Source organism: Prionailurus bengalensis, chromosome A3, assembly GCF_016509475.1.
Source record: "Prionailurus bengalensis isolate Pbe53 chromosome A3, Fcat_Pben_1.1_paternal_pri, whole genome shotgun sequence".
Taxonomy (NCBI): domain Eukaryota; kingdom Metazoa; phylum Chordata; class Mammalia; order Carnivora; family Felidae; genus Prionailurus; species Prionailurus bengalensis.
The window spans coordinates 22,978,091-22,992,912 of NC_057354.1; the positions used below are offsets into that span (position 1 = coordinate 22,978,091).

General features: G+C 51.1%; 1 protein-coding gene across 7 annotated transcripts in view; it reads right to left on the reverse strand.

The window, feature by feature from the left end:
- Nucleotides 1–14,822, reverse strand: part of DLGAP4 (DLG associated protein 4) — a 200,682-nt gene that overhangs the window by 85,250 nt on the left and 100,610 nt on the right. For all 7 annotated transcript variants that reach the window (XM_043602447.1, XM_043602449.1, XM_043602445.1 and 4 more), the window contains one exon: nt 584–1,655. In XM_043602447.1, the coding sequence (XP_043458382.1) occupies nt 584–1,582 (999 nt within the window). In that variant the 5' untranslated portion in view covers nt 1,583–1,655. The remainder of the gene's footprint in view (nt 1–583; nt 1,656–14,822) is intronic.

Genomic DNA, 14,822 nt, shown 5'->3' on the forward strand with positions numbered 1-14,822 from the left:
ACTCTGTTCACACTGACATGACTATCTGTTTATGCATCATTCTCTCCCAGCATTCTGATAATCGGGGCTCTGTCTCATCTATTTCTAGCTCTGTTCACTTAAATGTCCATCTGTTCCTCTACCCTTCTCTCTTCTCACATTTCCTGAGCACTACTTCTCTGCCAGACCCTGTCCTGGGCCTTAGGGACACACAGCTGCATCAGATGTGGTCCCTGTCTTCAAGGAGCCCATGGTCTGGTGCGGACAGCAGGCAGGAAGTTGGCAATTAGAACGCTATGCGATTGGTCCTGTGGGGAGGATGGATGGCACAGCTTCCAGATTTGTCCTCTAGCGGGCAGGTGCATGTTTTCGTTCCTACTCTGGGCTGGGCTCAGAAGAACCCTAATCAATGTCTGCTGAAAGCGTGACCAGTGGAAGGAATCCTCTTATTAAGCAGGTACTGCCAGACACCCATTTCACAGTGTTTACTCACAGAGGCCCAGAGTGAAGCGACTTTCCAAGTAAATCTGTGGTACAGCTGGCTCTCAGAACTGGTGCCTTCCCCACAGTCCTCACCCCACCCCTAACCCAGGCAGGGACCCACCTGCAGGTAATGGTAGGCTAGACCCTGGTGGCAGGATTTGGACTTTAGCAGGCTCTTATCCAAGGTGGCTGAGGTCTTCTGGCAGACCTCGTGGGCGTGGCTGAGGGTCAGAGTGGACCAGGAGCCCCGCTTGACATAGTTGGTGTCAGTGCCCACCCCGAGGCTGGGACAGGCAGCTGGGGGTGCAGGAGGGGGTGGTGGGGCAGTCAGCTCGGTGGTGGTGTTTTTGGCTGCTTTGAGCATGTGCCCACTGATGGTGTTGTAGGCGTGCATGAAGTAGCGTGGCTGGCTGCGTTCCGCCTGTCGCCCTAGCGTCATCAGCCCAGAGGCTGGGCCACTGCTGCGGAAGGCGCCACTCTCGCCGTCCAAGTTGTCATCAGAGCTCCACCAGCCCGAGATGTTGGAGCGGCTACGCCTTTTGGGCTCTCCAGCCTTGGCCCGCTCCTTGCTCTTGGCCCTCCGGCCCTTGCCGTCCTCCAGGCCACCTTTCTTGCTGCCATTGCCACCAATCTTGCCTGCCGTGCCCTCCAGTGAGGGTGCCTTGGTGAAGAAGAGCCGCTGGACTGAGTGGACCAGGTGGCGGATGCGGCCAGGACTCTCACCACGGGCCTTGGCCTCACCACGGGGGAACTGGAGCGTACTAAAGCCATCGCGGTGGATGGGCAGCTGCTTCTCAAACTGGTCCAGGAGGTTGGCGGGCAGCCGGTTGATCTTGGTGGCCTGGGCATGGCTGGGAAAGGGGCTCTCCTCCGGCACCTCGAAGTGGGAGTTATAGTGGATGCGGGGAAAGGTGCTGCTTGGAGGCGGCAGCTGGTTGTTGAGTGGGAAGAGACCATCCCCAGGCAAAGCGTTCTGGCCAGGGAAGCGAGCCTCGCGGGCAAAGGCCTCCGTGGGCGATAGCAGATAGGGGTTGCGGTCAGGCCCTGCAAACAGGGGCTCATGTGGTGGGTCCAGGCTGTCAGAGAGGTGGCGGGGGCGGCTGTCACCGAGGCCTTTCATGATCCCAGCCCTCGGGGCAGGGGCCGTCGCCCTAGTGGGGCGCCCGGGTTGCCTCTCCCGGGCGGCAGCTGTCCTGAGGGAGAGAAGACAGAGAATAATCAGCTGAGTTTGGAGGGGGACAGGGTTCCAGGAGTGTCCTCCAGACCCCCACAGATATCAGGATTGGGAGGATTACTGAAGACTCTTGGCCTACCTTAACATTTTGGGGTGGAGGACAAGAATACAAATGGAGGCCCACAAGATCCCATGCTGGCCCTGGAAGCAGGCCTGAGCTCATTTGGGTAGGGAATTCCAGGGTCCCCAGTATCCAGAGTATGGCTCTGAGTGAGCATGTCCCCTTGGCCCCTGAACATTCTTGCCTATAAGGAAGAACATGGTTGTAAGAGGGCCAGAGAAGCCTTCTATTTTTTTTAATGTTTATTTATTTTTGAGAGAGAGAGAGAGAGAGAGAGAGAGAGAGCGAGAGCGAGCAGGGGAGGGGCAGAGAGAAGGGAACAGAGGATCCAAAATGGGCTCTGCACTGACAGCAGCGAGCCTGATGTGGGGCTTGAACTCATAGACCTCAAGATCATGACCTGAGCTGAAGTCGGACATTCAACCCATTGAGCCACCCACACACCCCGCCCCCCCCCCCCAGAGGAGCCTTCTAAAGAGTGGGGTCCAGGATAAGGCCTGTCTCACCTGGGTCTGAGGGCAGTACTGTCCAACTCTTACTTTAGCAGAGGATTCTTACATCAAAAATAGACCCTCTATAAAAACCTGCTCTGTCCCTCAACAGATGTCTACCAAGTGTGACTTCTGCACTAGGTGCTAGAGGCTCCAACATCACAGAAGCCAATAAGCCCATTAGCACATCATTTCCAACTGGGATAAATCAATGATGGTCAGCCTGGAACAGAGTTCCCAGTGAGTCAATAACAGGAGCACATCCTCAGGACTGGGTGGACAGGACAAGGCCTTGGTTGAGGGTGGCATTTAAGTAGAACCACTATGACCCAGTTTCCCCATTTGTAAAATAGGGCAGTTGGACTGGTTAGATCTTCCATCCAGGACCATGCAGGAAATACCAGTCTCAAACTTAGGCAAGTACCTTTCCTTTCTGGGCCTCAGTCTTCCCGGAGGGGAGTTAGTGAGGTTTCTGAGCCCTGGCCCCACCACCAGCTCTACTCAGAGGAGTCCCAAGGCTTGCTGTGGACTGTGTGCTTGGCGTGCGGAGTATCTGAAAGTAATCAGTGTGGCTGGAACAGAGCAAGTGAGGACAAGGGCAGTGGGGATAAAGCTCTTGGAGGGGTGGGCCAGGTCAGAGTGGCCAGGCTCTGGCTGAAGCCAAGAGTGGTAGGCAGAATGATCGCTCCCAAATTGCCCACGTCCTAATCCCCCAAACCTATGATTATGTTATTTTACATGTTAAAAGGCCCTTTGCAGATATGATTAACAATCTTGAGATGGGGAGATTATCCTGGATTATCTGGAGGGATATAGCCTAATCACATGGGTCTTTTTAAGAGGGGAGCAAGAAAGTATCATGATGGAAGCAGAGGTCAGAGTGATATGGGGTCACGAGCCAGGGAATATGGGCAGCCTGTAGAAGACAGAAGAGGCAAGGAGTCAGATTCTCCTCTACAGCCTCCAGAAGGAAGGCAGCTCTGTGACCCATTTTAGACTTATAACCTCTAGGACTGTAAGATAATAAATCTGTGTTGTTTTAAGCCACTAGGTTTTAGAAATTTGTTACCGCAGCCATAGAAACTAATATACCAAGCATGGGTTCTGGTGTCTGAGACTCCCTCTCACCCCTCAGAGCAGCTCTTAAGGCAAATTCCAGATCCCACCAAACACTGCATGAAAAACACTGGCCTAGGTGAAACCTCCATCATATAGATGGGGAAACTGGGACCCTTAGAGGGCAAGAAGTTCCCCAAGATCACACAGTGGATCCAGCGTCTGGGGCAGTGTGGGACCCACAGCTCTTCCTATTCCTCTGCAGAGCTGTCTTGCAACTGTCACCTGGAGCTGGCTGGCCCCCCAACCCTTGAGAATCTGAGAATTATTTTCTTGGACCTAGCCATTTTATGACCAACTATGCCCTAAGCTTTCCTAAGCCCCGAGACTTTTGCAGGGTCCTCCTGGCTCAAAATCTCCCCCTTCCTGCCAGAGACCCTCCTTGCCTCTAGGAGCCTGATGGACCCCACCCTGGAGGCCAGAGCACTGTCATGTCAGTCCTTGTGGCTGAGTAGCCCCTTGGAAGCATCTCTGCTTCCACCAGGTGGTTGGTGAGAACATTTATCCCCAGGCTGGAGAGGAAGTCCTCTGACTGACATCTTTATCTTCATTATCTTTACCATATCCTCACAATGGCCACATGAGGTGAGGGACCATGATCTCCATTTTACACATGGGGAAACCAAAGCTAGGAGAGGCTGTTCTCGCCAAGGCAAAAGAGGTAACTTGGACGCCAGCCACCCGTCAGTGTTCCAGACAGTCAAGGGTCCCCCTCCACTCTAGGCAGCAGTGGCTCCCTCCGGGCAAACCTCTTCTTGAAGACAATTTCAGGAAAAACCACCCCTACATCCCTCCCGCCCCCCAGCCTTTTCTTGGCTTCCTTGCATCCCCTGAGGGTCATAGTGATCCCTGGGCTCAGGGGCCAGCCTCCTTGGCTCTCCAGCTGGAGAACTGTGTAGGAATATGTCCTTGATGCCCACTCAACTAAGGACAATGGTACTGAAAACTGAGAACGCTATTTGCAAACACAGCCCTGCTGGCTCGCTGGCTTGGCAGGGGCCTGATGCCCCAGAAATGTTGGAGGTGGAGAGGGCTGGTCATCAGGAGCAGAAGACAGTGGCAGAGCACTGCCCCAGAAGTGCACACAACACTTAGTTCTCTTAGCCCAGTGCATCTTCTCCAGCCCTCCCAGGGAGAAGTTGGCTTCAATTTCACAATCCTGAGTTGCCCCAACAGGACCATATGAGCCCAGAACCATGCCTACCTCCCTAAGCCTCAGACTGTGTGTTTGTCAAATGGGGCCAAGACGAAGAAGTGAAGGAAGGTGTGGGCAAGTGCTTGGTGAATTGTGAAGTGCTGGCATGTGCTCATTCCCTGGGGCACAAACCCTGGCCCAAGACTGGTGGTGGTCTTGACTGATGAGGCTCCTCACCTGGCTATTTGGGGTGGTTGGGTCCCTGCCTTGGAGGTGCTACTAGGGTTACAGAAGAGAGAGTGGAGGCTGCCACCCTCAGGGAGACCTCTAGAGACCAGATAGATAATTTAATGACCACAAGTGACTGCTAAGCTTCTTTCCTTCCTGTGACTAGGCCCTCATGTTAAAAGAGTCTCTTTCTGGGACGCCTGGGTGGCTCAGTTGGTTGAGCATCTGACTTCGGCTCAGGTCGTGATCTCACAGTTTGTGGGTTTGAGCCCCGCGTTGGGCTCTGTGCTGACAGCTCAGAGCCTGGAGCCTGCTTCAGATTCTGTCTCTCTCTCTGTCCCTCCCCTATTCATGCTGTCTCGCTCTGTCTCAAAAATAAATATAATTTTTTTTTTAATTAAAAAAAAAAGAGTCTCTTTCTCTGACTTCTGGGCCCGCATGTCTGTCCTTCTACTCCACCTTAAATGCCAGTGCCTCCCAGGGCAGTGGGTGGGCACATAGTGTCCCCACATCAGTAAAATGCTTTGACATAACCCAGTGGGGGCTCATGACACACACCTGGGCATCTCCTTAAATTCTTCCCTCTTCTTTCTATGTCCTTCCCCTAGTAACAATCTCTGCTGTGCCCGAAAATGATTCCACCCCTGTCTCACCTCCTACAGTCTAGGTGGAGCCTGCCCTATCCCAGAACCCCAGGAGTGGACACATGACCCAGGTCTAGCCTATCAGCCCTTCATCCTTGAGTACTAATTGGCTCAGAGATGGAAACGGGATCTTTGCTAGCCAGTGAGAGCTGGTCCTGGGATTATGGCTGGATTCTTCAGGAAGAGGTGTCTTACTCTTCAGAAAGAGGGCTTCTGTGCTTGTCAGATATCAGCCTGGAGTCTTTTGTCAAAAAATCTTGCTTAAGTCTCAGATACGAGAGTCAAGAGACTTTTTGCTTAGTCTGAGTTGGGTTTCTGTATCTTTCAACAAAGAGCCTGACAGATACTGGCCTCCCATCCAACTGATCACTATAGCAGTGGCTGTGGGTGCTTGCCCATATCTCCCATGGACTCATCACTGTGGTGCCCAACAGACTGACTCCCAACCATCAACATCTGCATCCCTGTGGGAAGCAGGGGAGCTTTCTCTAGCAGCTGGAGCCTGTTCTGCCCACATGTGGCTGGCAGGAATTGCCACAGTCTTAACAACCTCCCCTCCCCTAATCTAGCTACAACTCTCAACCAGTGACTGTTGGAGAGCTGGTGTATAAATACCCCAGCTCCTCTACCCCTCAGGTGGGACAACAGAGGAATGGGCTCTACACTGACTCCTGGAGCTGCCCAGTGGCACTGAGCTCCAGTTGCTTTCAGTGGTCACTCTCTTCATTGGCTACCTCCCCTTCCCTGACTTACCTCTTCCCTTCCACGCTGTGCTGCCTGTTTCCAAATGAAGTACTTGCACTTGAATCTTTGTCTTGGGCATGCTTCTGGGAAACCCCAGCTATGATAATCACTGAGTCACAGTGATTCTGCCTCAGTTATGTACCCTGATGCCATCTCCTCTCTGTATCCTCTGCCTATGTCACTCCCACCCCTCACCTGGAAGTCTGTACAGCTTTCTCCCTGGTCTCTCTGTGTCCACTCTAAAACTCCTACTATTTACGTTCCAAACTGCGGCTGGAATGATATTGCTAAAATGTCAAAGCAATAGTGTTCTTCCTCTTCAGTGGCTCCTCTTGGCTCTTGGGACAAATGCTTGACTCCTGAGCTTGGCATTCAAGGCCGTTGGAGAGATAGTCTCTGGAGACCTCTAACCCTCAGCTCCAGCCACGTGGCTTACTGGTGCTAAAGAGTGTCAGCCTGGGGAAGGGACAACTTAAGTTCTCACAGCAAGGCCACTCCAGGCCTGTTATCTGGATTTCTTGACTCAACCCAGGCCCCAGCCCCCTGACCCTCCTGGTCTGCAGTGGAAGAGGCCAAGATTGCCAGCTGAGAAACAGAGTGTGAGGAGGGTGGGACAGCATGAGGAGGTGCCTCAGCAGAGTGGAGGTCGCAAAGGCCCAGCATGGTCTAGTTTCTGCCAGTTTCTCCAGCTTCGTCCCTGTCCCCTGCTCCCCATGCCAACCAATGTCATTGCCTTCCTGGATTTTCTTCATAGTTCTCATTGCTCTTGGAAACTCTCACATGTTCCTTGCTTGCTAATTTATGATACATTGTCCCCTGGATCTGTCCTGTCCAAAATGGTGGCCACTAAGCCACATGGCTATAGAGCACTTGAAATGGAGCTAGTGCAACTGAGGAGCTGAGTTTTTAATTTTAATTAACTTAAATTTAAATACCACATGTGGCAAGTGGCTACCGTATTGGACAGTATAGTTCTAGAACTTCAAATGCACCTCCAGGAAGAAATCTCCTCCATCTCCCCCTATTAAAGCTGGGGTCCAAGATACTCTCGTCTAATGTCTTGTCCACATTTTTTAGTTGGAAACTTAATTCACTGATTTTATGATCTTTTATATTCTAATAAATGTGCCATTGGAAAGGCTAGACATTTCCCCCTGAGTACCTATTTGGCTGCATCTCACAGATTTTATTTCCCCACAGGTTTTTTTTTTCTCCTCTTTTTGAAAAAAACTGAGGTGAAAATCACATAACATAATATTAGTCATTTTAAAGTGTATAACTCAGTGACATTCAGTACATTCACAGTGCTGTGTAACCACTACCTCCATATAGTTCCAAAATATTTTCATAACCCAAAAGAAAATCCAGTCCCCAATGAGCAGTCCCTGCTCCGTCCTTCTCCTGGCCCCTGGCAGCTGAGCCACCCAGACACCCCCCACCTTTAAAAACATTTTTTTTAATTCTGTTTAACTTTTTGAGGAAATCCCAAACTGTTTCCCACAGTGGCCCCACCATTTTACATTCCTAACAGTAATGTATGGGTTCCAATTTCTCTACCTCCTCACCAACAGTTATTTTGCTTTTTTTTTTTTTAAATTATACACATCTTAGTAGGTACGAATTGGTATCTCGTTGTGGTCTTGATTTGCATTTCCCTGATGACTAATGATGTTGAGCATTTTTTCATGTGTTTATTGGCAATTTGCATATCTTCTTTGGAGAAATGTCTATTTAAGACTTTCGCTCATTTTAAAATTGGATGATTTGTCACTTTTGTGGTTGAGTTGTAGGAGTTCTTTATATATTCTGGATATTAAACCCTTATCAGATATATGATTTGCAACTGTCTACTCCCGTTCTGTCCCTACAGGTTTAAGTTTTTGTGTGTGTGTTTTTAAATATTTATTTATTTTGAGTAAGAGCAGAGAGAGAGAGAGAGAGAGAGAGAGAGAGAGTGTGTGTGTGTATGTGTGCAGGTGCAGGGGAGGGGTAGAGAGAGAATCCCAAGCAGGCTCCATGCTGTCAGCACAGAGCTTGAGGCAGGACTCGAACTCACAAACCATGAGATCATGACCTGAGTGGAAATCAAGAGTGGGACGTTTAACCAACTAAGCCACCCAGGTGCCCCTCCCTACAGGTTTTAAATAGGTAGTATTTTTCAACTTTCCCTAGGCTAGCCACTCACCCTTTCCTTGCTCATTAGCACTGATGCCCTCCCTTCCCCCCAGCATCCCCTGGCCTGTCAGTTCCACAATGAGTCCATGTTCCCACAACCTCCTTGTGGGCAAGGACTGGTTCTACTCATCTGGGGGACAGAGGAACGAGAAACAATCTGGAGATGGACACGTAGTGGAAACTATGATGGCCGCCCACGATTGAGGCACTTACATCTCCAGCTGCCAAGAGCACTGGCTGCTTACAGTTCACACGGGGCACCTGGTACCTACTAGGACTTGCTCTCAGCTAAAGGGATATGCCTTACCCAAGGTTACACTCCTTCTCGGAGCAGCCAGCAGCCAGTAACTGGTTGATGTGCAGGCACCAAAGCTTGACCCTCTTGCCCAATTCAGAACAACCCTGAAGGGCCACCCCAGCTCCAGAGCTGCCCACAGGGATCAGCAGAGGCCTTTGTTGTAACTACATCTCCATTCAACTCCTCCCTCTGCCCAATCCTGTACTTCTCACCTCAGAGTCAGTTTCCTGGGGAACCTGACCCTAAGACAGGACGTAACTGGGTTCTACTGCTTTCCCTCCTCACCGAGGGACATTCGGCAATTTAATCACTCCCCCTAGGCCTCGGTTTTCTCTTCAATAACATGGGGAAGAGGATCCTTACTTTTCAAGAATAGCATGAGGATTAATTGTGATATCATATGGGAAGCATCTGGCACTTAGGGCTCAATAAACATCAGTCATACTCCCCTCCTCACCTCATTGCACTTCCTGGGGACAGGCCAATGCTTCCAGTATAGAGACGCTACATAGCATCATGGCAAGTGCAGGCACCTGTACCTGCATTCACATCCTGGCTCTACTCTTGCTGCAACCTTGGACTGGTCACTCCGGGCCTCAGTTTCCACCTCTAGGCAGCGGGGGTTTGAGTGAGGGTTATGTGGGCATCTGGTCATGCTGATTCCCTTTGAACACTTTTGGTCAGAGTTCCTGGGACACTGGGTACCAGCCTATCAGCCACCCAACGCCCAGGGGTGGCAGGAGCCTCACCTTGGGGAGGTCTTAAAATAGGCAGGCCTCGGCCTTGCAGGGGAAGCAGCTGGCTGCCTCACGCTGCCTTTGTCTCTGAGCTATACTTAGGCCCATCCGGGTGCCCATAATTATCTCTCATTAATATAAGCCTCATTGCCCTCACGGAAACATGAAGGAACCAGCGGAGCTGCTGCCTCCCTGGGAACACTCCCTGCTCTGTGGTGCAACCGTGTCTGCTGTCACTACCCTCATCTGCACACAGTGGGGGCTCCCTGCCCTACCCCAGCTCATTCTGGAGCCTGAGTTGGCCTGTGAGCTTAATTAGGGACAAGGCCAGGAACGGAACCCAGCATGACTCTTCCTGAAGCAAAACTTACCTGATTGCATCATTTCCCTAATCTAGGACCTTCTGTGGATCCTCTTCTCTCCTCAGTTCAAATTCCTTGGCGAGGCAGTCAAGACCCTTGCTGATGTAACCCCAAACCCCCACATTAACAAGCCCACTTCCCCCCTTGACAGAGCTCCCCTTAACCAGCCCAAATCTCTTACTATTTCCTACTTATATCTTCTGTATTTGGTGGTACCAGCAAGGGTGGTTTTGTCTAAGATTGAGTTAACAGAGATCGGTAGTCGAAATGAAGGGAGGGGATAGTTCTCTTCAATGCTGAACCCTGTGGTTAAGAGATAGAGAACTAGAGCAGGGCACGGGAGGGTGAGCCAAGTGATGAAAGGCTGGAAATGATGTGGGTGGAATGGCAGAACATTCTGGGGATGTTCACAGCAGTCCACGGAGGACATAGCCACTGCCGTAGGCATGAAGGGAAGTGTGGAAGGAGAAGGAAGAATGGTTCTATGGAGCCTCCAGGGCCTTGGTATTGCCTGGGGCAGGGATGGAGGTGGAGGTAGGCTGTGTTACACTGTGACTTCATCTCTGGGTGCCCCTCCCATTCTCCTCCTCCATTCCTTGCCACACCTGCACTATCTCTTGCTGGCTTCTCCTCCTCTGACCTCTGAGTGCTAGAGGAACTGGGTGCTCTTTGCTTCTCTCTACCCTCTCTCTCTTGCTGATCTCATCCAGACTCATGGCTTTAAACACCACCTATATCTGACAACTCCTAAATTTACTTCTTCCGCCAGTCTCTCTCAAACACCAGACACCTATCTCTGCCTCCCTGACATCTTGCCCTGGATGTCTGACAGGTCCAAAATCGAATGCCTGATCTCCCACCCACCCCAACCTGTTCCTCCTACAGTCTACCCCAATTCTGCTCATGACAACACCATCCTCCTGCTCACTCAAGTCAGAAACCTCAGGATCATCCTTGACTCCACTTTCTCCTACCCCTATACCCCATCAAACAGCAAACCCTTCAAAACACTCCACCTTTAAGATATTCCAGAATGCCACCCTCGCAGCCCTGCCTAGGGTCAGGCCCCCATCGTCTCTCACCCAGACAACAAGACTCCCATGGCCCTTAGACTAAAAGCCAATCTTCTTACTCATCTTGTTTCTTCTTGCTTTTCCAACCTCATTTCCTGCCCTACTCCCTCGGGCCTCCATCCTGTTCCTTGAACACAGGTCATTAACTCCCATCTTGGGGCTCTTGCCCTGCCTGTGTGTCAGAAATGCTCTGTCCCCCTTAACACCACATGACTAGTCCTTTGCTTCATCAAGTCTCAGTGCACAGGCTACCTCTGCAGAGAGGCCAGCCCTGACCTCCATCAGGAGCAGCACCTCACCTGCCAGCCCTCTGCTGCATCGCCCAGATTTAGGTGTGACAGAGTTTGGAACAGCAGGGACAGGGTCTTTGTCACTGTTGTGTCACTAGCACCCAGCATGGGGTCTGGACACAGGAGAGGCTTATGCAGCTTTTGCTAAATCAAAGACTGGCAGAAGGTCTTGAGATATGCCTAGAAATGATGAAGACAGTGAGGCAGCTCCAGGATGGCGAGTCTTCAGCTCCAGCTAATCATAGCGATCATTTATTGAGTGCTTACTGTATACTAGGTGCTTCCCATATGTGAACTCATTTAATCCTCACTGCAGCTCTCCTGGTGGGGATGAGCAGTACGCTCTGGTAGTCAGGCTCCAAATGCACCCCAGTGATCCCCATCTCCTGGAAGTCATGTTCCTGTGTATGCACCCCTTGCCACTCCCCTGCCGCAAGACGAGTCAGGGTTGACTAGATAACCAGTAGGATATTGTGAAAATGACCGAGTATGACTTCTGAGGTAGGTCAGAATGGACACTGCCTTACTCTCTTGGATCACCAGCCTTGGGGGAAGCCAGCCACCACGTTGTAAGGACACTAAGCAGCCCTAAGGAGAGGTCCACATGAGGAGAAACTGAGGCCTGCCGACAGCCAGCACTAACTGCAGAGCCGTGTGACAAGCCATCTTGGAAGCAAATCCTAAGCCCCCAGTTAGGACCCGGGATGAGAACAGCCCAGGCCAACAACTTGACTGGAACCTCACGATTGTCGCTGGGCCAGAACCACCCACTGAGGCTGCTCCTGGGTCCCCGACTCTTAGAAACTGTGTGAGATAATACACATTTATTGTTTTAAGCCACTGGCAAGTGTTGGTATAATTTTTAATGCAGAAATAAGTAATAAGCCCACGAGAAAAAGCACCTCAAATGGCTAAAGTCAACTGCCCTAGGCCCCTCAGCTGAAGGGGGGAGGGTGGGCCCTGGTATGAATCAATCTGACTCTTGAGGCCACATTCCATGGCTTTGCCCACAAGGCTGAGGTTCCAGGATCCTTTTCATCTATGACAGCTCCGTTATGCTGATGAATTCAGGGTCCGAATTGCTCCCAGCCTAAGTCTGTGTCCATAGTAACTGTTTGAAAAGCGTAACATTCAATCAACTGGTTGTTGGTCAATAAGAGAGCAGGCAATGGCTCCAGCTGCTCAGGACATGTGGCCGACATTGTCCCCACTGTCCTCAGAGCAAGGGCTTCCTCCTCTGCTTGAAGCTGAATTCCTGTGCTGCCCATCCTGACGGTGAACTCCGAGGGGCACAGATTTGGGGCTGAGGGGTTCTGTGGTGACACGCTGCTTCCAGGCCTCTCTGACACCACACCCCATTTAAACCTGCCTAGGCTCAGCTGAGGCTCCAGAGGTCACAGACCAACCTTGCCCCAGCCCCGCCCCCAGTGCTCATCTTTGTGTGGTAGATATGGAAAAAACAGAAGGACACAGGCCTAGACCCACAGAACAAAGGGACGATAGGGGCAGAACCAGAGTCAAAAACCCATAGAATCACTTTACCCAGTTCCCTTAAACTCCTTCAAGGTCTCCCCTTGCCCTCAGGCAAAACTCCAGCCTCCTCCTACTGACTCAGCCACCCTTGGCCTCCTCATTTATTATTTCTCCAGCATCCCCAGCTCTTTCCTGCCACAGGGTTTTTACACATGCTGTTCCCTCTGCCTGAACATTTTTTCCTTTCAACTCTTCACATATCTGGCTGCTTCTGTTGATTTGAGTTTCCGCTCAAACATCACCTCCAAGGGCTCTTTCCCTGACTCTTGTGTCTAAGATGGTTCCCCCATCCCACCCTACTTTCTCTCTTGACCCCCTTCTTGATTTCCTTCAAGGCACTTCTCAGGATCTCTACTTATTCTGCTTGGTTCCTTGTGCACTTGATTAATATCCATCTCTTCATGGTCTGTGGGCTCTGAGATTGACGGGAAGGGCGGGGAGACCAGGTCTGTTTCATTTTCCATGCTATCGCTGGTACTAAGGACAGAGCCATCACCAAGGAGGCGCACCACAGCAGCTGCTAAATGAATGGGGTAGTCAGAGCCTCAGAGGCAGAGGCACTGGAGAGAACTGGAGCTGCCCAATGGAAGAGAAGGTTGTTGACTGTCAGGCTGCCCCATACCCCTTTCTTGCTTCTTCTCTATGTCTGGGGCCCAAATGGGCTGGTCTGGTGTTTGTGTTTCTGTTCCCAGAACCTTCTTGAAAAATGCTCTGTCCCTAGCCTCTTCCTCTGCTTAATACCTTTGAAGCTCAGAAGAGATATCCCTTCCTCCAAGAAGTCTTCCTTGATCTTGCAGATGGGGGTGGGTTAAGGCCTTCTCTGAGTTCCCCTCTGATGGGAGCTACCACCCTAAGGACTCACAGATGGCCCCAACTGTCTCTGTACCAGAATCAGGACCCTGCACAGAGCTGACACTCATAAATGTTCATGCATGAAGACGATGACATACATCCTGGCTTGCCCAGGTTCTGCCTGTTGCTCTGCAGTCCCTGATGGCTAGTGCCCTGTTTCATTCTCAAAAATGTCATGATTTAGATGACGAATTATATGCTTACCCATGCAAGAAGGAACATGGGTCTGTTGCTGAGATGGAGTAAATGAGGTCTGGTCTGAGATTCTTCTCTGGATTTCCAAGCCAAGACTGCCTCAATCTCAATCCATAGGAATCAGAGTCACCCTGCCCTCACCTAGGTGGGAAAAAACTGGGGGAGATGAGAGGGTGATGATCACAACTGCCTCCCTCCCCTCTACCTCCAGACCTCATCCGGGGGCCACCACCAGACATTCCGGGCCTCAATGCCTTGTTCCAGTCACTCTCTGCAATGGCCCCAAGAAGGGCTGAGGACAGACCTCCCCCCACCCCCAGGCAGTGCAGTATGGAAGCTATGAATATGGCCTCTGGAACAAGCCTCCTCAAGTCTGAATCCTGGTGCTGTGTGTGCCTGAGCCAGTTACTGAACTTCCCTGAGCCCAGTGTCCTCCAGAGGCTGTCAGCTGAGATAAATGAGTTAATATAGACAGATGGCTTCGCACAGTACCTGTCACACAGTGAGTATTCTACAAGTATTCTCTGTTGCTATCCTTATCAAAAGGACCCACCATGGGCAATAGGGCTGGGCTCCATCCCTGTTCAGCCACTTGGAAGTTCAGAGAGGGGATGGAGCTTGGCCTGGATCACACAGCATGTTGGCTGCAACTGGGATCTGAAGCCAGGCTTCTGGACTCCTAGGCCAGTGTTCTCTGGAGGTGTCAAACAAATAAGGGGTGAGTGTGTTCTGGGCTGTGGGCACTTTCTAAGTGGCCCTCACATTTCCTCATGTCCCCAGAGCCTAACCGTCTAAACCTGCTCTAGCTATTTGATTAAACTTAGGGGCGCTTGGGTAGCTCAGTCTGTTAAGCGTCTAAATTCAGCTCAGGTCATGAGCTCACAGTTTGTGGGTTCAAGCCCTGTGTTGGGCTCTGTGCTGACAGCTCAGAGCCTGGAGCCTGCTTCGGATTTTGTATCTCCCTCTCTCTGTGCCCCTCCCCTGCTCTCTCTTTCTCTCTCTCTCTCTCAAAATAAATAAACATTTAAAAAAACGGCCTAAATACAAGTAAGTGAAAACTAAATTTAGTTTCTCAGTGCCACTAGCCACATTTCCACTGCTCAATGGCCACATCTGGCCAGTGGCTACCATATGCAGAGTGCAATACAGACCATTTCCATCGGCACAGATAGTACTATGGGACAGTACTGGC